Source organism: Benincasa hispida, chromosome 9 (assembly GCF_009727055.1).
Source record: "Benincasa hispida cultivar B227 chromosome 9, ASM972705v1, whole genome shotgun sequence".
Taxonomy (NCBI): domain Eukaryota; kingdom Viridiplantae; phylum Streptophyta; class Magnoliopsida; order Cucurbitales; family Cucurbitaceae; genus Benincasa; species Benincasa hispida.
This window is the reverse complement of record NC_052357.1, coordinates 74,680,416-74,703,064: the sequence shown is the minus strand read 5'-3', so window position 1 is coordinate 74,703,064 and position 22,649 is coordinate 74,680,416. Positions and strand designations below refer to the sequence as shown.

The 22,649-nt window shown below is 35.5% G+C and overlaps 1 protein-coding gene across 17 annotated transcripts in view; it reads right to left on the bottom strand.

Annotated features, from left to right (window-relative positions):
- Nucleotides 1-22,183, bottom strand: part of LOC120087081 (protein RRNAD1) — a 30,386-nt gene extending 8,203 nt beyond the window's left edge. For 9 of the 17 annotated variants that reach the window (XM_039043938.1, XM_039043937.1, XM_039043940.1 and 6 more), the window contains exons 1-12: nucleotides 21,975-22,182; nucleotides 21,732-21,827; nucleotides 20,534-20,617; nucleotides 19,208-19,282; nucleotides 18,554-18,668; nucleotides 10,947-11,076; nucleotides 10,006-10,257; nucleotides 9,328-9,502; nucleotides 4,806-4,889; nucleotides 4,213-4,354; nucleotides 3,453-3,658; nucleotides 1,372-1,559 (exon numbers count right to left, since the gene is read on the bottom strand). In XM_039043938.1, the coding sequence (XP_038899866.1) occupies nucleotides 1,372-1,559; nucleotides 3,453-3,658; nucleotides 4,213-4,354; nucleotides 4,806-4,889; nucleotides 9,328-9,502; nucleotides 10,006-10,257; nucleotides 10,947-11,076; nucleotides 18,554-18,668; nucleotides 19,208-19,282; nucleotides 20,534-20,617; nucleotides 21,732-21,827; nucleotides 21,975-22,124 (1,697 nt within the window). In that variant the 5' untranslated portion in view covers nucleotides 22,125-22,182. Of the gene's footprint in view, nucleotides 1-1,351; nucleotides 1,560-3,452; nucleotides 3,659-4,212; nucleotides 4,355-4,805; nucleotides 4,890-9,327; nucleotides 9,503-10,005; nucleotides 10,258-10,946; nucleotides 11,087-18,553; nucleotides 18,669-19,207; nucleotides 19,283-20,533; nucleotides 20,618-21,176; nucleotides 21,215-21,731; nucleotides 21,828-21,974 lie in introns of those variants that run through there. The other 8 variants (XM_039043947.1, XM_039043948.1, XM_039043951.1 and 5 more) reach the window with 7 other exon arrangements.
- Nucleotides 22,184-22,649: the final 466 nt, after the last annotated feature.

Genomic DNA, 22,649 nt, shown 5'->3' with positions numbered 1-22,649 from the left:
GCAAAATATAACCTAGTAGCCAATTTATTCCCCCCCACCCCAAAAAAAAAAGAAAGAAAAGAAATGGATAAGTTACACTTAACTGGACCAAACTATAGTTCCCAAATCTGTAAGTCTCAACCTTTGGACAGATGTGACTGGTTAATTTTATTGGTAGTCTTCAACCCATATCCAACTAACAACTTTGTAAAAGCCTTTGACTAATGAAAACATTATAGAAATATGAAGATCTAGACATACAAGCACTATGACCAATTCAAAACCAAGCCTGCTTAATAGTAAACCCAATGAGTATATAAACCCCACAGTTTAGATAGTGAATAAAAGATGTCAACTTGGTTATCAAAATCAAACAAGTTAAGAAATCTAATGAACTATATTGTAAATCAAGATCGAAATAATTTAAAATTAATTAAAAACTATTTAAATGCCAAAAGCAAAAGGGGAAAAAAGTACCATGTATACTAACCTCCTAAAACATTCATATCAGAAAAAGACAAAGGATGTAACAAGCAAACCCATTAAAAAAATTTAAAGCTTTTAAATTCAACTCTATCTCTCATTTTTGATATCCATTTCTCTTGAAACTTCTAAATCCCGCGTATTTCCAAAACTTTTTAATTATTTTCTATTGGAAGTACAAAAAGTAAGAAAGAGATCAAATGGTATCTTTTCTCTCTAATTCTAGGTGAATATGTATAGCCTAGAAAGCGCATTTTAACAAAGTGTCAGTGTCAGACACATGTACATTCAAACACACTTTAAACACGTGTAGATGTCCTACATGTGAAAAAAGGTATCCACTTTTATTTTAATTTCTTTCAATTTCGGTAACATCCAATCACGTAGGGGACACATCAACCTAAAAAATTGAATGTTTTTCTTTTCATTTTATATTTAAAAAAAAAAAGAAAAAAAAATGTTTTACCATTACTACATGCCCATTGTCCAACTCATTACTTATCTTATCATCATCAACTCTCAAAAATTTAACCCGACCAAACTTATTTGTCTTGCCTATTTTGAAGTACCATATTTGTTGGCAAATACACTTATATTTTCTTAAGAATCGTATCCCCAACGACCCTGTGTCTTATATTTCTAGAATTTCACGTGTTAGTGTCTCATGTCTGTGCTTCTTAAGAGTTTAAATTAAAGCATGGAAAATTTTTCTACTCTCTAATTCCTAGAATGATAGCAACATTCAAATAATGTTAACGATAAATATCGTAGACATTTTATTATCACTTTCATCAACAGAACTATAAAACTCTATTGGAGCATAATTTACTCACTTTGCAAATTATTCATGTAACAAAATTTGGGAAAACGCCAAATTCACTAGTATTACCTTTCTCCTAATAAACTTACGTTGCACCGACTTTCCTAGCGATTATAGCCACATTCCTCGGAGATAAATCCGGGTCAAAAATAGGTAGCAATATGGCTTCAAGGGATCCACCTTGCTCCTGGAGAAATTGTAATCTGTCAAGCAGAATACATGTTTCCAATACTGGGCCTAGAGCAGCTCGAAGAGACCAGTAAGGCCCAATGAGTTCCTGCATACGATTTATTAGTTACATTTGGAAATATTTAAGAGCCATTAACTTAATTTGGACTACGTAGCCTTGCCATCAATTGCCAGAGGTTAGCGGTGAGGGGAGGGGCAGGGAAAATCTGGAGTTTTTTCTAGGCCTCTAACATTTTGTTCTAAAGAATTAGATACACAGTCGATTGCTTGGTCATTTTTATCTCAGTTCCAAGCTACAGTATTATGAAGGATTTTTCAGAAGTTGATACAAGGATATCCAAGATACCTTTCTATTTACACATTCTTATTCCCACCCAATTTTTTCCTGCCTTTCTAGGAATTATATCAATATTTGAATATCCAATACATCCATTCATCCACTACTAAATAGAAGGCTTAGGAAGAACTTTTAGCTAAACCGTATATGAATATATGATTATATCGTGTAACTATGCATATATCTATATATATATATTTAAACAAACAAGTATATTCATCAGAAAAGGAAAAGACAGCCTAAGGGCAAGGGGTAGAGGGAACCCCTCCCTGGAAGACTAATACAAGAGGGCCTTCCAATTATTAAAAATCATCAAAAGGCTGTAATAACAAAAGAATTTGGTGTAATTAGTGCACCACCAAGAGGCTGTATGTTGAACACAAGCCCAAAAAGAATCAAAAGAATAAAACTTATCTTAAAAAATTCTACTACTTTCATTCCAAAGATACCAAAGAAGAGCCCGAGTGGCACATCTCTAAAGAATCTTCCCTCTACCACTAAAAGCATGGCTGTCAAGACCTTCCAGAAGCCAGACATCAACCTTTTCTGGAAGCCAAGTATGTGATAGGACCCACAATTTTAGTAAAATGTATTCTAATATAAAAGATAAATAAATTACAAGACAAATCAAGAAATATGAGGAACTTCGACCCATTTTTGAAGATAATTTAGCTCTTGTATGGACGTCCTTGATTCAGCTCGCCTCAATCAATACCTCACTTTGGTGCCCTTTATCCAAATCTTTTGAGGGCTACTCTCTTTAATATTTCAACTTAATTGGGCTGCCTTTGTTGTTGTTTAATAGGGTTTTGTCAAATCTTCTGTCATTTTATGTTTAGGTTTGTTTTATTTTCGTTTTTCTTATTTTTGTTTTTGACATTTGACTCCCTTGTGGAGTTTGTATCCATTGAGCATTAATCTCCTTTCATCTCATCAATAAAAAAGAGGGAGAGAGAGAGAGAGAGAGAGAGAGAGACTTGGACCCTTCATCTCTTGAGATCATTCAACCCTAATCCATCTAACAAAATGCCTAACTTCCTCATTTTTCCACTCCCCTATTTATAACCAAATATCATAACATTCCCTCTATCTAATTACTATAGCATTGATACTCTAATAGTATTCCTAATAGCAAAGTGCACGAGATAAACAAAGCCTTTGTATGATACAAAGATCCATTGGAATGCAAACCCATAATCACCCACACCCTCATCAAAGCAACTACCGTCAGATCATCTAACCTGGTAATATTTGAGACCATAGTGCAACATTCTCCAACTAAACTCATGTGCTTCAATCAAATTAACGGAATCCAACAAGTAACGTCATTAAATGGTCCCTTGGATTCTAACTTCTAATTGGATGATTAACCCTTAAATTCTAAGACAACTGTCCTATTCTTCGAGCATCCACCATTCAGTTGATCAAATTAGATGCCACACACACTCGATTCCACATTCATAATTCCGAAGCAAACCAACTAATAAATTAGCATCTAAGAAGTAGAGATTCAAATTAACAACAATCAAAATTTTGGAGCAGCTAAATTGATTCAGACTAAAGCTTATGTATTGTAACTAGTAATTTGTATATGACTCAGTCTTATCTATATAACAGGTATAATAACTTAGTAAGTATACATACTGTATAAGGCTCAGTGTCCATCCATATTCCATAGTAATCCATATCCTGCAAAGATTGAAGTCCAAGGCGATTTAATCCAGATTGACAGAAATTTTCAAAAAGAGGATATCTGTCAACAGATTTGGACTGTTCACATGGTGTACTCCCATGGTCCGGAATGGTATGAGAAAAAGCATTGTTGTTGACTGGCAACCCCCCAATAAGATCTGCAACATATTTTCAGGGTAACAAAGTAAATGGAAATTGTTACTTTGAATATTTTACTGGTCAAGGAAACAGTTAACTTTGCATTAGTAGTATTCAATCAACTGGATAAACGAACGGATGCATTGACGCTATGCTGCACAAGTGCACAGCCCCTAACCCCTCTTAACATCTTCCATTTCAACACAGTCTACTAGGGTGCGATAGTGTTAGATGATATAATATTAAATTTACCTTCACCCACTAGCTTAAACTTTTGGGTCAATTGGTGATTTAAGATGGTATTAGAGCCCATTAAGCCCAAACGGGTATTTAGTCCAATAAAATGAAATTGAGATCCGATCAAGAATGATGAATCCAAAAGAGGCACCATCTTGAGGGGGTATGTTGAGAATCCCACATTGGAAAAACCCAGGGAACTCACCCTTCTTATAAGATAGATGGGTTACTCCTCTCATTGTCAATTGGTTTTGAGATGGAAACTCATACTATCAAATAGATAGAACGCCAATGATTAACAGAAAGCTAGGATACTCTAGTATTTACCATCTCATACCTGATTGTGATGCCTCAAGCTTATCTTCCTGACACCGTGACGATACTGTACCCTCCCTTTTCTTGAGACGACGCAATGCCTTGCCTTGACGCCCAACAGATGGACAAGTTGCAACCACTTCTGGATAATATTTATAGAGTACCTTAACAGAAGAAAAATGAAATAAAGGAACATTTAAAGTAATAAAGTTTCTGCAGACAGATCTGCAGATTACGTACTATTTCAAAGATATTTTGTGTAACTTATGGTTGGCCAAATTTAATAGTAAAATCTTTATTGCAACTTCAGTTGGATCTTTTGTGGTAAAGGGCCCTACACTCTAACCAGAACACATAGGTCAATTTCCAGTCCCATAACTAAAGTTTTTACGACAAAAACAACATTTTTCTAATGAAGTAACTTGCCTGAAAGACCTCCAACAAAGAGTTATTAGATTGATTTGAATTTTGAGGGAGAGAATCAATATGTTAGGAGACAAGATCAAATTTCAAACCAATTCAATAGAATTTTTTTCAAAATATGCTTGAAGCTAAATGCAAATTATAATTGAACTAAGTTATACATGATAAGTGACAACTGGTTGCAACTCTTACCATTTGGAAAGCAGCACGGAAAGCATGCAACTCAAAATTATGGAGACCACCTTCATTTTCCAAACTCCTCCATCTTTCTGCACTCTAATGAGAGAAACAAGTTATAAATTTTAATCGAGCATTGAGAAATATAGATCTAGTAACTTTCTAAATGCACTTATTTCTTGACTTGTTAGATTTTATCTGTTTAAGGCATTTATTGTACTAGTGTATAAGCTAAACAATGACAACCCCAAGCTCTCCCTCGTCCAACAATTAGCATCAAAGCCAAATGTAGTTTCCTATATTATACTTCATTTAAAATTCATTGTAAACAACTTTTCTTTCTTCTTCTTTTTTTTAATGGAAACAACTTTCATTGGGAAAAAATAAAAGAATGTAAGGGTATATGTTGAAATTAGGGTTTTGCACTCTAGGGGCATTTTTGTCTTTTTCACTGTACCCTAGGGTTTCCCTTTTCTCTATTTAAGCTGGTGGTCTGTTGTATTTCTTTGTATCAGTTTTCTAATAAGAATTCCCTTATCCTGTGGTTTTTCTCCCTAATTAGGGTTTTCCACGTAAAATCTTGGTGTGCTATTTTTCTTTCCCTACTATTTTTTTTCCATCATGGTATCAGAGCATGGAGACGAAACCCTGGTCACCATTGAGGAAAATTCAACAGAAGAATCCCAAACCAATAACCCAGATATAACCAGTATTATCCAAAAAGCCATTGACAGGTACTTCCAATCTCTTCTTCCCCACTTTCGTGAAAACCAGCCGGCCGCCATACCCACCGCCAGCTGACTCCTTCGCAGACGGAATGACCAGCCGCCAGCAAACCAGCAGCTACCCATCTGGTCCGGTCGCGTGCAGACGAAGACGGCCAGCTCGCAGGTACCCATCTGGTTCGGTCGCGCACAGACGAAGACGACCAACGACCAACTAAACAAAGTTGAGATCTGTCCGACCGCTCTCAGACACTGCCGAACGACTCCGACCAGCCCTGATCTGCGATGCCTAGCGCCGACCGGTACAGATCTGTGATGCCCAGTGTCACAATCGCTCTTTCGGGAGCTTTTCTTAGCAATTGTGCGGCATTTGTTCCCACTCACGAACAGGTCGAGGGCCATGAACAGTACACCTATAACACCAACAGATTCCGCTGCTTTCAAAACATTAAGCCCTGTCCAAGATAAACAGAACAGTAAGCCACCCCCAACGTGTGAACATTGCAAAAAACCCTGGCACACGAAAGATCAGTACTGGAAACTTCACGGCCGACCGCCAAATGGTAAGAAACGACAGCCAAGCCAGGCCCTTGTAGGTGAATCTGTTACTAGAGATACTCAGACCCAGAATCAGGAAACCACTCAGAGCACTACTACTACAGTGGGTGTAAGTGCAATCGCCCATTCAGGTACTTTCCACTCCTTTGGCCTTGTGAGTATAACTGGTAATAAACCGTAGATATTAGACTCAGGAGCCACAGATCACTTAACTGGTTCCTCTGATCAATTTTTGTCTTATCAACCTTGTGCTAGAAATGAAAGGATCAGAATTGCAGATGGGTCCTTTGCTCCCGTTGCTGGAAAAGGACGGGTGTCATCCTTTACCGGCTTAATCCTCCAAGATGTGTTGCATGTACCAAAAGTGTCTTACAATCTGTTATCTATTAGTAAACTTACAAGAGATTTGAAGTGTCGTGTTATCTTCTCACCTGATGATGTTGTTTTTCAGAATCTAAGCTCGGGGATGACGATTGGCACTGCCCGACATGACAGGGGACTCTATTTCCTCACTGAAGAAGCTTCCTTTAGGATATGTGATAGGACTAGTTTGTTTTCTTCCCATTTTTCTGTTTCTGAAACTGATTATATGTTATGGCATTATCGCCTAGGCCATTCTAATTTCCAGTATATGAATTATTTGTTTCCTCATTTTTTTTGCAACGTTAATATTTCTAAATTGAAATGCGATGTGTGTGTCTAGGCCAAACAGCCTCGTGTTTCTTTCTCTTCTCAGCCTTATAAGCCCTCTAAACCGTTTACTCTGTTCCATAGCGATGTCTGGGGTCCGTCACCAGTCACTACCATAACTGGGAAGCGTTGGTTTGTAACCTTTATTGACGATCATACTCAACTAACCTGGGTTTTCCTTCTGACAGATAAATCAGAAGTTACTTCAGTTTTCCAACAATTTTACAATTTTATAGAAACCCAGTTCAATGCCAAAATCGCTATTCTCCAGAGTGATAATGGTTGAGTGTACCTTAGTAACGCCTTACGCGAAGTCCTAGTCTCCAAAGGTGTTGTCCATCAAAGTTCCTGTGCGTACACTCCTCAACAAAATGGAGTCGCCAGTTGCAAAGCTAAACACAATTCCGGTCCTCTTTTCTGTTGCAGTTAATAAGGATTGGCCCCTTCACCAGCTTGATGTGAAGAATGCCTTTCTTAACGGAGAACTGGAGGAAGAAGTCTATATGAGTCCTTCCCCAGGATTCGAGAAACAGTTTAATCACCGAGTTTGCAGATTAAGAAAGTCCTTATATGGGCTAAAACAGTCACCAAGGGCTTGATTTGGCAGATTTACTATGTTTGTAAAGTCGCAAGGATATAAACATGGTTATTCTGATCATACTCTGTTTAATAAAAGGTCAGTATCTGGAAAAATTACAGTTTTGATTGTTTATGTTGATGGCATTGTTATTTCAGGCGATGATATCTCAGAGATTGACCGATTGAAGGCAAAGATGGCTGAGAAATTCGAAATCAAGGACCTTGGAAAACTAAGATACTTCCTTGGAATGGAAGTAACTCGATCGAAAAAAGGAATTTTAGTTTCCCAACGGAAGTATACTCTAGACTTGCTTAAGGAAACAGGTATGACGGGTTGCAAACCAGTTGATACCCCTATAGAAGCAAATGCAAAGTTAAGTAATATGAGTAAAGGTGTTCCAGTGAGCAAAGAAAGATATCAGCAACTTGTTGGGAAATTAATATCTCTCTCTCATACTAGACCTAACATCTCTTATGCAGTAAGTATGGTAAGTCAGTTCATGCAGTCTCCATACGAAGAACACATGAGGGCAGTAGAGCGCATTTTGAGATATCTGAAAACCTCTCCAGGAAAACTGAAAGGCAATGCATCGAAGCTTACATCGATGCTGATTGGGCAGGATCTGTAGTAGATAAAAAATCAACATCAAGGTATTGTACCTTTGTGTGAGGTACATGGAGAAGCAAAAAGCAAGGTGTCGTTGCCAAAAGTAGTACTAAGGCAGAATATAGGGCCATGGGTCTGGGAATCTGTGAAGAGCTTTGGCTTGAAAAAGTTTTGAAAGACCTTGATCAAGAGCATACAAGTCCAATGCAACTCTACTGTGATAATAAAGCAGCCATAAGCATAGCAAATAACCCTATTCAACATGACAGAACAAAGTATGTGAAGATTGATCAGCATTTTATCAAGGAAAGACTTGATAGTAGTAACATTTGTGTTCCTTATATTCCTTCCAATCAACAGATTGCAGATGTCCTAACAAAGGGACTACCCAGACAGTTGTCTGACGAATGTGTGAGCAAGTTGGGTCTTATTGACATCTACGCCCCAACTTGAGGGGGAGTGTTGAAATTAGGGTTTTGTACTCTAGGGGCATTTTTGTCTTTTTCATTGTACCCTAATGTTTCCCTTTTCTCTATTTAAGCTGGTGGTCTATTGTATTTCTTTGTATCAGTTTTCTAATAAGAATTCCCTTATCCCGTGGTTTCCCTAATTAGGGTTTTCCACGTAAAATCTTGGTGTACTATTTTTCTTTCCCTACTCTTTTTTTTCATCCGTATACAAAAAACCAAGTTCACAGAAAATGAACCTCCCTCTATGGGAAGAGACTCTAACAATGCAAAATAACGCATATAGAATAGTTACAAAAGGTTTTCGAAACTAAATCCCATAAAAAAACATGAAAGCGAACAAGAGACCAAATCTCACTGAAGTCCCTTTCAACCCCTCTAAAAATCCTAACATTCCGCTCACCCCACAAAGCCCATAAGATCGCATACATCCCAACAAGCCATAAAAAGCAAACCTTATCCCTATGAGGCGGATTGAGGAGAAACTCCTCGATCATAACTTGAACAATACAACAAGGATCTTCTAATCAACTGTAAACAACTTGAGCAATACAACAAGAGTCTTTTAATCAACTGGAGACAAAATGCTTCAATCATGAAACAACTATGCACACCTTGCATACTGTTTCATTCTAAAAATACTTTGAGCATGAAACTACTTTTATTTCTCTCCTTTTCTTTCCAAGTAAATGTCCACTATAGCTCCATCTAATTTTAATTTTAACATGCAGGTGGTTCAAGGAAAACTCAATTATTTTTTGGGTATCCGTGAATGTCAAGGCTAGCTTATACGCACCTTGACTAATCTTTTAAGGAAAACGCAATCGATAACCCAACTTACCTTGAGAAAAAGATAAACAAACAAAATGAAATTATTTTTAATATAATGGTCAAGAAGGTCAAAAGCTGACCTGACATGCAAGGTCTCTGCCACTTTTCCCAAGAGACAAGCCAGAAGATTTGACACCGAAGCTCATTGGAAATCCATTTTGGACACCTTCATTGTCAGATCCATTCTCCGTGAGAAGGTTGTAACAGCAACCAATATTAATGACTGCTTTTACGTCCTTGCACTCTACAAAAGTCCTGGTTTATATGGTGAAATATTGTAAATTTGTTAAATCCTGTAATGGAAGGAGAGAGATAATACCACCAATATTGTCCATCACATTTGCACTTTTTTCTTCTAAAAAAATTATTTCCAGGAAAAAATGCAATAATTTAAAACCCATATACTTGATTATACATACCATATATTCAACTTAAAATGCAGTAAAACTTATGTCATGAAATTTGAAGTATACGTGGAACAACCAAATACAAAACATGTTACTTTTTGTATTACTGGAAATCAAAGTTCCTTACCAGTTAGTTCATCCAAATTTATGAAAAAATATTCACGTTTTTCCTTTAGCTGATCCCTTTTTATCCTTATGAATGAAATTTTAGTTTCTTTTGACTATAAAAACCTAAATCAAATGGCTCCAAAAATCACGGAAATATTCACTCATACCTACTTTGCATTTTCAAGAAGTGTATATTTGTCACATCTTAATAAAAAGAGTAATTCAATATCGTGCTATTCTAACCTAAGCATTATCACTGAAAGATCACCACAAGCATGAAGACCAGCAAGAACTAATGAAGGCTCTTTGTCTGAATTGCACAAAGCCAAACACTTTGACTCCTGCCGATTGGCTTTCTCTTGATCATCACCGGTCATACTTGTCTTCTCAACATGATCGTCTTGTAGCGACATGTTAGCAAGGGATTTTAATGCATCAACGGACAACACATGAAATGTCATTGCCTTCGGCAGTCTCAAATTTTTGGCTTCCAACCTGTCAAGGGAAATTAGAAAAAGAGTAACAATTCTTGAGATATTAAGTTTAGAAAACAATAAGTGAAACCAAAATGATATTTTCATCTAGTAAGAAACTAAGATCATTTAAGCAAGACAAGGAGGGAAAACACACACACGCACACACATTTGCGTCTAGTGCTCTAAGATCCATCTGAGTATTCAGAAGCCTTATTGTTCTACTTCTCCCTAAGTTACAATGACTTAAACCACAATACAAAATCAATGACTGGTTTCTTTGGGATGGTCATAGGCGAGAATGAGTTCTCAATACAAGATTATTTGAGTTTCATCAAAGTCCTAAAGCGATTTCTCTGTTGTTTTGAGTGGACTAGAATGTTCAATAATGTGGATCTTTGAGGTTGACGAAGAAAAGAGATGAAACCTATTTCTATTTCTTATGTGGATCTTTGATGAGACTAAATACAATACACTTGAGCTTAGCTCGGACTCAGAAATTGCAATATGGGTGGTATGGTAGATGTGCTCGCTGATCTCATTATCACTCCATTGAAACAAGAAGTTCTTAAGGCAACCAATAGAAGATGGAACCGAGTTCAAAAGAACAAAAACAAGAGAAGTAGATTTCAAGTGATTTAAAAAATAGGAGAAATGAAGAATATCAATATGAAATGTTTACTTGGCTAAACATGTTTTCTAGACCCTTACCCAGATTTACGAATCTGAGCTAAGTAATACTTCTTAATCCGTGCTGAACGTGCGCTTGTCACATTTCCATGATGGGAACAAGCATCAATTGCAAGAACAGAATGCTTGTAGTGGAAGGAGAGCACTTGAGCTAAATAACCCTAACAAGAAAAGATCATAAGTGTGAAATCATCTACATATTTTCCATGAAGCAATAGCAAAACGTTATACAATGTATACAATTAAATATAACTTCTGTTATAGGAGAAATTTATATGGACAATAAACTCTTTTAGGAAGATACCATAACATTAATGGAAAAAGAGAAAACAGATGGACAAAGTAAGAACATTACGGTGGAAGATATCATTCAAAAAATATGAGTGAGATTCAATCCAAATATAGAAAAGAAACATTCATCAGAAAATGCTAATTAGAGGCCTAGAGAGAACATTACAGTTGTTCTTGTTCTCTTTGGGATATATTTCTCTTATTTCTCATAAATGATAATAATATTAACACTAATAATAGTGAGTACCGCATAAAATGTATAACTCTTTTATCAGAACCAGAATCATGGATTTTTTTAACCGACTGGAGTCACCAACAAACCCTAAATCATTATTCTAGGAAATAGAAATAGAATGTCGAGGAGCAATTATGAGCATCCCTCACGCAAAAAGAGATAATACAAACGAAAAACTTCAAGTACATATATTTTCTCCAATTTCTAAATTCACATCTATCAAGCCATTTATTTCAATGATACTACCCCTTATTGGCCTTTGTATTAGTTGAAGTTCCATTAAGGTCTTTCATCACAATGATCTTCAGGAACAAGTTTACATAGAACTAGCTTAGTTGCTCAAAGAATGAGAAAGCCCGTCACCATCATAAGTCCTTATATGGATTAAAGTAGAATCTACTATGGTATAAAAATTTTAGTCCAACTCTAACTACCGAGAATTTTGGAATGAAATAGTGAGTACAACTGTTTTGACTTCTACATACATGTGAGAAAGGTATTATTCTATTAGTTGTATATGTTGTAGTAAGAAAGATGCATCGACATTGTATCCTCATAACCCTTCTCCATAGCCAATTTTATACAAAAACTTGATGGGAACGTTAAAATACTTTGTGGGCATTAAGGTGATAGAAGCAGGAAAGGATACTAGTGCTTGACTTGCTATTTGGTTGAAAACTTGGGGGATAAGCCATTTAGTTAATAGTTATGCCTAATTTGGAACTCAAAAGATGAAAATTATTCAACTTTATTTTAGAATTATAGAAGATCGGTTGATTATTTCCTCTATTGTGAAATTTTATATTGTACTTATTGTATTATATTTGCTGTATTTTATTCTTTCCTTATTTGTAATTATTTTATTCTTTTCTTATTTGTAATTGGGTATTTCTTCTATTTAAGAAACTCTTTCCTCCTAAGATTAATAAGAGAAAAAATAATGTTTTTTTAGCATGGTATCAGAGCAACAAAATTTTTGAAACCCTAAAAACCCAAAAAAAACTCCTATTTTTTTTTTTTCTTTTTGAAACCCTAGAAAAAAATCCAACCTTTTGTTGTCACAATTTCACAGTCTGCCAGTGTCTGCGTCATCGATCGCCGTTTCCGCTATCCGTCAGCTATAATTTTCCTAGTTGCTGGTTCGTTTAAACATCTGCTTTTTTTTCTTTTTTTCTTTTTTTCCGGATCTACTGATTTTGTATTTTGGGTTTCCTTTTTTTCAATGATATGTCGAACACTAAGGTACCCATCACTCGAGTTTGCGACAATTGTGACCATTCAACCGGTCCCACTGTCCAAATAACTACCATTCGACTCAATGGGGATAATGTTCTTTGTTGGTCCCAAAGTGTTCGGATGTATATTCGTGGACAAGGGAAGATTGGTTACATCACAGGAGAACAAACCATTCCTAGTCCAGATGACTCTGCATTCGCCGGATGGGACGCTGAAAACTCCATGGTTATGATCTAGCTTGTCAATTCCATGGTCGAAGACATTGGTTGTAACTACATGTGTTACTCTACTGCCAAGGAATTATGGGATAGTGTAACTCAAATGTATTCTGATTTGGGCAACCAGTCACAAGTATTTAAATTGAACTTAAAATTAGGTGATATACGACAAGGAACTAGCTCCGTTACACAATACTTTCACTCATTAAAAAGGATTTGGCAAGACCTTAACCTCTTTGATACATATGAGTGGAAGTCTACAGAAGACCAAAAGCACTATAGGAAAACTGTTGAAGATGGTTGTATTTACAAATTCCTTGTCGGCCTCAATGTTGAGTTCGATGAAGTTAGAGGTAGAATACTTGGAAAAACTACTCTTCCAACTATTAATGATGTTTTTTCTGAAGTTCGCAGGGAAAAAAGCCGCAAGAATGTTATGATTTGCAAAAAACCTATTGACTCAGTTGAATGCTCTGCGTTGGTGACTGAAAATACTGCAATGAAGGCTTCTAATCAATCCAATAAGCCACATGAAAAGCCTCGTGTCTGGTGCGACCATTGCAATAAACCTTGACATACACGTGAAACTTGTTGGAAACTTCATGGAAAACCTGCGAATTGGAAAAGTTCTAAGCAACATGCCTCTAATGCTAATGTTGTTGACTCCAACCCGTTTAATAAAGAGCAAATTGATCAAATTCTAAAGCTGCTACAGACCAATTCATCATCTTGTAATCCTAGTGTTTCCTTGGCATAATCAGGTACTTGTCCTCAAGCTCTCTCTTGCCTTAATTCATCTCCATGGATTATAGACTCTGGAGCTTCTGATCATATGACCAGTTCCTCTTGTTTATTTGAATCATATTCTCCTGTGTATTGCAATGAAAAAACTCGCATTGCCGATGACAGCTTCACCTCTATTGCAGGAAAAGGAACTATTCCTTTGACTACAAAACTTATATTACATTCTGTCCTTCATGTTCCAAAATTAGCTTGCAACTTGTTGTCTATTAGTAAACTCTCTAAGGATGCTAATTGTCGTGTTATCTTTTGTGAAACTCGTTGTATCTTTCAGGATCAGGAATCGGGGGGGACGATTGGACGTGCTAGGATGATTGATGGTCTCTATTACTTTGATGAAGTTTCTGCTAGTCATAAAAAAGTTCAAGGCTTGAGTAGTGAAGTTCTGGCTTCCCTAAGGCTTACCAGAGCTTGAGATCAATAGGACAGACTCACTCCGGGTTGGAAAAAGGTTGAAAGATCAGTCTATTGCAACTCGAAGACTGACTTCTCCCTTCTCTATTTTTGATGAGAAGGAAAATTTTGAGATGAATTCTTTTTTGACTCTTAAAGCACACCGCTTTCTCCTTCTGTAAAAGAAACTATCATGCTTTGGCATTGTAGATTAGGGCATCCAAATTTCTTTTATTTAAAGTATTTGTTTCCCGATTTATTTAAAGGATTTGATTGTTCAGTTTTTCAATGTGAAAGTTGCATTTTTGCCAAACATCATCGATCCACCTATTTGCCTAAACCGTACAAGGCTTCATCACCTTTTTCCTTAATTCATACTGATGTTTGGGGTCCGCCTAAAGTCTTAACTCATAGTGATAAGCGTTGGTTTGTTACCTTTATAGATGACCACACTCGTTTAACTTGGCTTTATTTGTTAACAAAAAAGTCAGAGGTAAAAGAGGTTTTTATTCGGTTTTACAAGATGATAGAGACTCAATTTCAAACTAAAATTCGAATTCTTCACTCTAATAACGACACTAAATATTTCAATGAACAATTAACCAATTTTTTGCAAGAAAAGGGCATTTTTCATCAAGCTACGTGTCGTGACACGCCTCAGCAGAATGACATTGCTGAGCAAAAGAATAGACACTTACTTGAAGTTGCTCGTGCCCTTATGTTCTCTATGAATGTTCCAAAATATTTGTGGGGTGATGCCATTCTTACAGCTGCATATCTGATCAATCGAATGCCGTCTAATGTTTTGAATTTTAAAACCCCCTTTAATCACTTTAATGAGTTTTTTTCCTAATAATCAGCTATCTTCTGATTTACCAATTAAATTGTTTGGGTGTACTGCTTATGTCCATACTTCTCCTCTTTCTCGAACTAAGCTTGATCTTCAAGCCACTAAATGCATTTTTGTAGGCTATGTTTCTCATAAGAAAGCTTACAAATGTTTTGATCCTTTGACCCACAAGTATTTTGAGAGTATGGATGTGTCTTTTTTGGAAAATCAACCTTTTTTTGGCCTAAATTTTCTTCAGAGGGAGATATCTAACCTTGAAGATAATTTTTGGGATACTTTATCTCTCCCAAACATCAGTGGTCCTGCAATTATGAGTTTTAGTCCTTCGACACCAAGTATGGAGAGTTCTTCTTCAGGGAGAGAAACGCTACAAAATGACTCTACAAGTCGAAATCCTGAACTTCAGGTTTATACTAGAAGAAACTTGACTCAAAGAGTCCAAGATCAGACAATTGACTTATCACAAGACCAATCAAATACTCCAATGAATAATCCTGAAGATCCATGTATTAGACACTCTACTCCTATTTCTCTTAGTTCTTCATCTCCTTCTAATCCTTTACCTGATGTCTCTGATCTTGATATTCCAATTGGCCATAGGAAAGGTACTCGTAAATGCACAAAATATCCCATGGAAAACTATCTTTCTTATCATAGATTGTCCAACTGTCATAAAGCCTTCACATCCAAAATAACCAACCTATTTGTTCCAAGGAATATACAGGAAGCCCTAAATGATTTGAATTGGAAATTAGCAGTGATGGAAGAGTTCAATGCACTGAAACAAAATTGCACATGGGACATAGTCGAACTACCAAAAGATAAGAAGACGATGGGATGCAAATGGGTGTTCACTGTGAAATGTAAAGTTGATGGTAGTATTGAAAGGTACAAGGCCAGATTGGTTGCCAAGGGGTTCACTCAGACCTATGGCATTGATTATCAAGAAACATTTGCTCCAGTAGCAAAAATTAATTCTATTAAAATCTTGTTGTCTGTGGCAGTTAATTTTGATTGGCCTTTTTATCAACTTCATGTGAAGAATGCCTTTCTCAATGGGGATCTTGAAGAAGAGGTTTTTATGGACTTACCACCTGGTTTTGAGGTGGATCTCGGGATTAACAAAGTGTGCAAGTTAATGAAATCATTATATGGGCTTAAACAATCTCCTAGAGCATGGTTTGAACGGTTTGGAAAGACAGTCACAAGCTATGGATTCAATCAAAGTCAAGCTGATCATACTATGTTTTATAAACATACTGGAAGTGGTAAGTTGGTCATTTTGATAGTGTATGATGATGATATCATTCTTACAGGTAATGATGAGAAGGACTGAATATCTTGAAGAAAAACCTTGCTAATGATTTTCAAATCAAGGACCTGGGAACCTTAAAGTATTTCCTAGGAATGGAGTTTGCCAGATCTAAAAATGGCATTCTTATCAACCAGAGGAAGTATATTCTTGACCTACTGAATGAGACAAGTTTACTTGGATGCAAGATAGCAGAAACTCCTATTGAGCAAAATTAAAAATTGGTTGCTGCTACTGAAAAAGAAGTAAAAGAAAAGGAAAAGTACCAGAGGTTTGTAGGGAGACTCATATACCTCTCACACACGTCCTGACATTGCTTTCGCAGTTAGTGTAGTAAGTCAGTTCATGCATGCTCCCGGGTCAGTTCACTTTGAAGCAGTTTATAGAATTTTGAGATATTTGAAAGGTACTCCAGGAAAAGGAATATTATTCACGAAGCATGACCATCTAAACATTGAGGTTTACACTGATGCTGATTGGGCAGGAAACACGATTGATAGAAGATCTACTTCGGGGTATTGCTCTTTTGTTGGAGGAAATCTGGTTACTTGGCGAAGTAAAAAACAAAGTGTGGTTGTAAGAAGTAGTGCTGAAGCAGAATTTAGGGCATTAGCCCATGGTATTTGTGAGGGCATATGGATAAGAAGACTATTGGAAGAATTGAATCTCTCAGACAATGCTTATAAGCATCTATTGTGATAACAAGTCAACAATTTCCATTGCCCACAATCCAGTCCTTCATGATAGGACCAAACATATTGAAGTTGATAAACACTTCATAAAGGAAAAGATTAATGCAGGAATAATATGCATTTCTTTTCTCTTGACAACAGAGCAAATTGCAAATGTATTAACCAAAGGTCTTCCAAAGTGGCAATTCAACAAGTTGATTGACAAGCTGGCTATGAATGATGTCTTCAAACCAGCTTAAGGGGGAGTGTTGATTATTTCCTTTATTGTGAAATTTTATATTGTACTTATTGTATTATATTTGCTGTATTTTATTCTTTCCTTATTTGTAATTATTTTATTCTTTACTTATTTGTAATTGGGTATTTCTTCTATTTAAGAAATCCTTTCCTCCTAAGATTAATAAGAGAAAAAATAATGGTTTTTTAACAAGATCGGTAAAAAAGTTCAACCAACTTCAATGACCTTTCCAAACATACCTCATCCAATAAGTGTTGTGGTACATGTCCTCATCTATAAATCATAATTAAGTTGACGTAGAACAAATTTTTGGTTTCTATCATATTTGTGATCGACATTGATAACAATGTCTATCATAACTATCTTAAAGCAACAAAATTTTCAATGACAATGCCTACTGTACGTATCATAAACTATCTAAAAGCAAAAAAAAAAAAACTACCAACAACTAGCAACAACAAAATGATTATCTATTGATAGGCAATTGATAGTAGTCTATCCTTGTCTAGTATCTATCTGTGATAGATAGTGATAATAATGTCTATCACAACTATTTAAAAGTAACAAAATTTTCATATTCAAAAACAACATCTAGTGTATAGTTTTGTTGCTAGTTCAAAAATGTTAATTAGAACAATAATGATAGACAATGGAAGACCAAATTATAGACCAAGTGATAGTAGTTTTTGGTAAAGAAGAAGAAGAAGAGGAAGGAGAAGAGAAAGAAGGAGAAGAAGATGGAGAAGTCGGAAGATGGAGAAGGAGAAGATAATTAAATATTACTATTTGTGTAAATATTTTTCCTTATTTTTCTATTTTTGAAAATCCCCCTAAATTTAAATGTATTTATAATTTTTTTTTTAAAAAAACAATATATATCTTAGTGTATTAGATTTTGGCATCACAATTCCAACCAAATTGCGATGACAACAATTAATTTGCCTCTCATATTGTGTCCTAAGTGTCGTGATCAAACTAAATGTATTCAAGTACAATGCTAATTTGCTTGTGAGAAAATACAACAAGGTTTAATATCCATTTGATGTACAAACAGTGAAAACAATTGAGAATCGGGATATGTCTTCACAAACACACTAAACGGGGCAAGAATATATAATGTTTATAACAAAATAGGTTTGATTAACATATTCAGTTTAAATTGAGGAGTGTTCCAACATTAATATCATTGGCATAAGTATCCAAGTCATAAGAACATATTAAATATTTGCCCTTGATTTTAATTTTACATTCTACTAATTTCAAAGCTCCTGTGAATGTCTAGGATGCTTAAACCTATTACTGTGGAATGATTTTTTTAGTAAGCGCTAATATAAGGAAGCTCCGATGCAGTATCAAACTTACCCATCTTGCACATAGTAATGGAAGTAAGAGTTACCTGACCAGCACCAACATCAACAATTGCACGACTTTTCAGGTCACTTGCAATCAAACTAATAATGGCGGAAAGGACTTCAACCTGTTGATACATTAAAAATTTTCCTAATGAATCATATAGAAACTGTTTTGTTTATAAATATCACAACACAATTTGGCAGATCGAATCACCGTGCTTGACAAGCCATGAAACCCACAGATTATGTCATACACAATTTACCAAGCATAAATCATATCGAGATGCAAAGTTAAAAACAAAATACATCCTATTCAACTTAAAGTATGATAATTTAGTAAATAAGCATACAATTGGCTAATATTGTCAATTTTTCCTACAATAGGAAAACAAAATCATAAGCATTAGAATCTCAATTTAGAAATCATAGTCAAGCTTAGAAAAGAGACGGTTTCATATTAAAATGAGAATATTTGGACTTGATTTTATAAATAAGAGTAATTTATTGCTGATTAAGATTTTAACTTGTTTAGTCTGATGGTTATGTTGCTCTCTGATTTTAAATTTACATGATTTGCTAATACACGCACTCGAGGATTTCTCTCTGTTAGTAAATTGTTAAAGGCATAAAACATTCCATTTGAATGTATCAACCAATAACTTACTTCATGTTTTTTCTTCTGATTCATGCCTTGAGAAAGAACAGTGTTAAGTGAAGCCATGCACCAACCAGGAAGAACCTGCAATAATATACACAAATGTAGGACTAAGAAATGGACAAACACATCTGGAAAAGATTCGAGTGTTCTTTCTCCCAGTGATAGAATTTCAAACTAGGATTGAAGATTTTTATTATATTCACGTCGTATGGAGTGATTACAAGAACAGAGAAAAGAAACAACTGCCCTGCTTCCTCTCATAGACGAGAGCAAAGCTTCAGTTCCCAAGCCACTAACCAAAATATTTCCCAACTCTCCTGTCCTCTCCCCTCCCCTTTTAACAAAACATTTTTTCCTAATTAACTAAGAGTCACGGATAGTTGTGGTCCCCACCTCCCCAATCAAAGTACTTTCATCTTTTCTCATATTACCCTTACTTTTCCTTCTTTGATACTGAAAAACGATCGATGGTCTATCACCCAGCCCCTAGAACTATACCCAAAAGAATACTTCCCTCTTATATCAAATTACACACACACGCCGCGTACACACACACACACAAAAATAAGGCTTCCCCCTGCCATGATCCTAGTTACTGTTAGTTACAAATGGGCCCCAAACCAGCTTAACAATACTCCAACCATGGCCCCCTCTTTGATTCTCTTCCAACGATACACACTAATAACAGGGGGTCCATCATAAAGAAAGGGTGGTTAAATGTCAATACTTCTCCATCCTTTTCCTTGGTGAGAAATAATTCTAATCACAACAAAATAATACAAATGGAACTAGATGCCTAAAGCTGAGGGGTGAAGAAGAAGAAGATGCTTCCCAGTTTTTATCAAACAAGAAAAAGGAAAAGGTGCAAATCTATAAAAATCTTTTGTAGGATAAATTCATGGACACATTTTAAAATGCCTTGTTCAAGAGATATTTCAGTTTTATCCTTGGATGAGACCGATATCAGATATTTCTCACATTTACTCATATTACTGAACCTGAGTCTTTAATGTTTCAAGAATGCCGGAATTTGGTTCATAACGGCTGGAATCTCAGGTTTAGAAGACATCTAAATGATGTGCTCCTTCTTCTCCTGTTCCTAGAAAGGATCTATACTTTTTAGCACAAATTAGGGAAGTTTTTAGGTCTGTTATAAAAGATGTCATCCTCCCAAGAATTCAATTTTGTAACATATAAGTCGTAGTGGATGATGTATATTATGAGATTTTCAAGTTTATGTTTCTTATTCTTGTTATAGGCAGAAAATCTGTCCAATCAAGCAAAAACCAACAACTAAACATAAATGGCGTTTATTTAACATAAAAGCACTACCATCTGCAAGTCCGCTTGTTCGCGTTGGAAGGCAAGAGATCCCGAAGTACGGATAAATTTCTTTAGTGAATCTGGCCAGTTTTCCTGAATGATTTTGCCAAATCAGAAAGTTTTCTATTTTCACTACATTAAACTAAGTGCACGCATAATAAGAAACACAATTAAAGGCTCTAACACATAGTTTCATATATTCCTTAAATGAATAATTCCAGAAAAATACTCCCTTGTGATCAATGCCGATGACATTCATCAACTCTGGTATTTCTCAATAACTAATCCAGAGTAGAGTCTATGATACATTTTAAAAACACATCATGACGTGCAGTAACACATAGATAGCTATCATCAACATTTTCACGCTAGCCATATTTCGTCACCCATATTTCATTTCTGAACTCTTGCCATTTCATAACTTCAATTCTATTTAATCTAATTAGTCGAAGAAGTCATATATGCACCTAAAGGATGCACCAATATTTAACAAGAAATCTACTTACGGTATGACAAAATTCATTCAAAATTTAAATTTTAAGCCTATTTAAAAAACGTCAAATATGGAGTTAGTGGATGAAAATGGTCAGCATCCTTATTTTGAATCCAATTAATCAATAACACATGTTGATGACCGAATTTATATGCTCACCAGGCAAACACGAGGTTAGACCGAAATCTTTATGGCATCTGTTTCCAAAATAATAATAATAAAATTCAATCCATTACACATCAATTTTCCAAGAAATTGAAACTGAATTTATATAAAGCAATCTGTCATTGTACAGTTTCAGCATTCTTCCGCAGAATTAGCCATCCAACCACGTACTAGCACAGAGAATAAATAATTTATTGCAAAATTAATACTACTATTAATTATCAATTTCAGTTCCATTAAAATACTCTATAAGCAGAAATCAATATTTTGATACATGTTACACTTCGATCCAGATGATCGGACAATTATGCCAAATTTGACATATACAGAGGATTACACATATAAAAATATCCCAAAAAGACTTATAATGGATCAATGAGAAGACGTCATAATCAATTCAGCTAAACATTCCAGCATACTTTTGTGGGGATAAAAATCTTGCCGTTGAGCTCAAGCCTATCGTCTAAACAAACTTCCAAAATGTCCAAAAAACACGAGCTAATTGAAATGAAGTCCAAGTATAACAATATTCTTCAATTACAGACGCACCTGGACAACTCCAGAAGGAATTAGGAGCAGATTTCCCACAGGCTCTTTGCGCAAGCACTCCATCCATTCCTCATCAACAGCTTCCCATAGTCTATCCTGGAAAACATAATCGAATTCAAGCAGTAGCATAAAAGAGATCATAAAAGAACATCCACAAATGAAACGGAAAAATCAAAATCAAATTACAAGCCACACTCCAAGAAGATTCCAAAACTCTGCGAATGAAGAATTAAATCAACAAACCTTAAAGAAATTGACGACGGGAGCATTGATCAAGAACGAGTAAGGTTTGATAAAATCAGCGATGGCCTTTATCCATTGCAGAGTATTAGCAGCAGTGTCGCACTTGTACTTGCAACTGCTACTACCATTGCCGCGAAAACCAGTCGCCATTGTTTTGTCGCCAAAAATCACAATGGCGCCGCACCGCAGCTTATTTTCGAGTTGGGGTTAAATGGCCTCGTCTTAAAAGTTAAAAATCAAAATATTTGAAAATTGTTTTCAAAATATAATCATTTGTAAAATTAGCACATTCAATTTAGACTTAGAGTAGTTTGTATATAAAAAACTTATGAATATTGAATATAACGAGAGTAACGTATATAGAAGAAAAATATGTCGACAAAAGCTAAAGTGAATATAGTTTAGCGATAATTGACATTATATTTTTATTAAAGTTAAATTAAGGTTTAAATTTTCATACTCGTCATTAATTAAATAAAAATAATTGGTGGGGTCCATTTTTCTTTTACTTTTTTTAATTTGTAACTTTGTAACAATGTTCCATCAAAGAAGAAGGCGTGTTGAAATTCGAAGTAGATATGCAAAACTTAGAGAGGCTATACAAGAATATTTCATAGAACTTCATAGTTCTATGAGAAAATATGTTACGAAATAATCTAATTATAATGGAGTTCG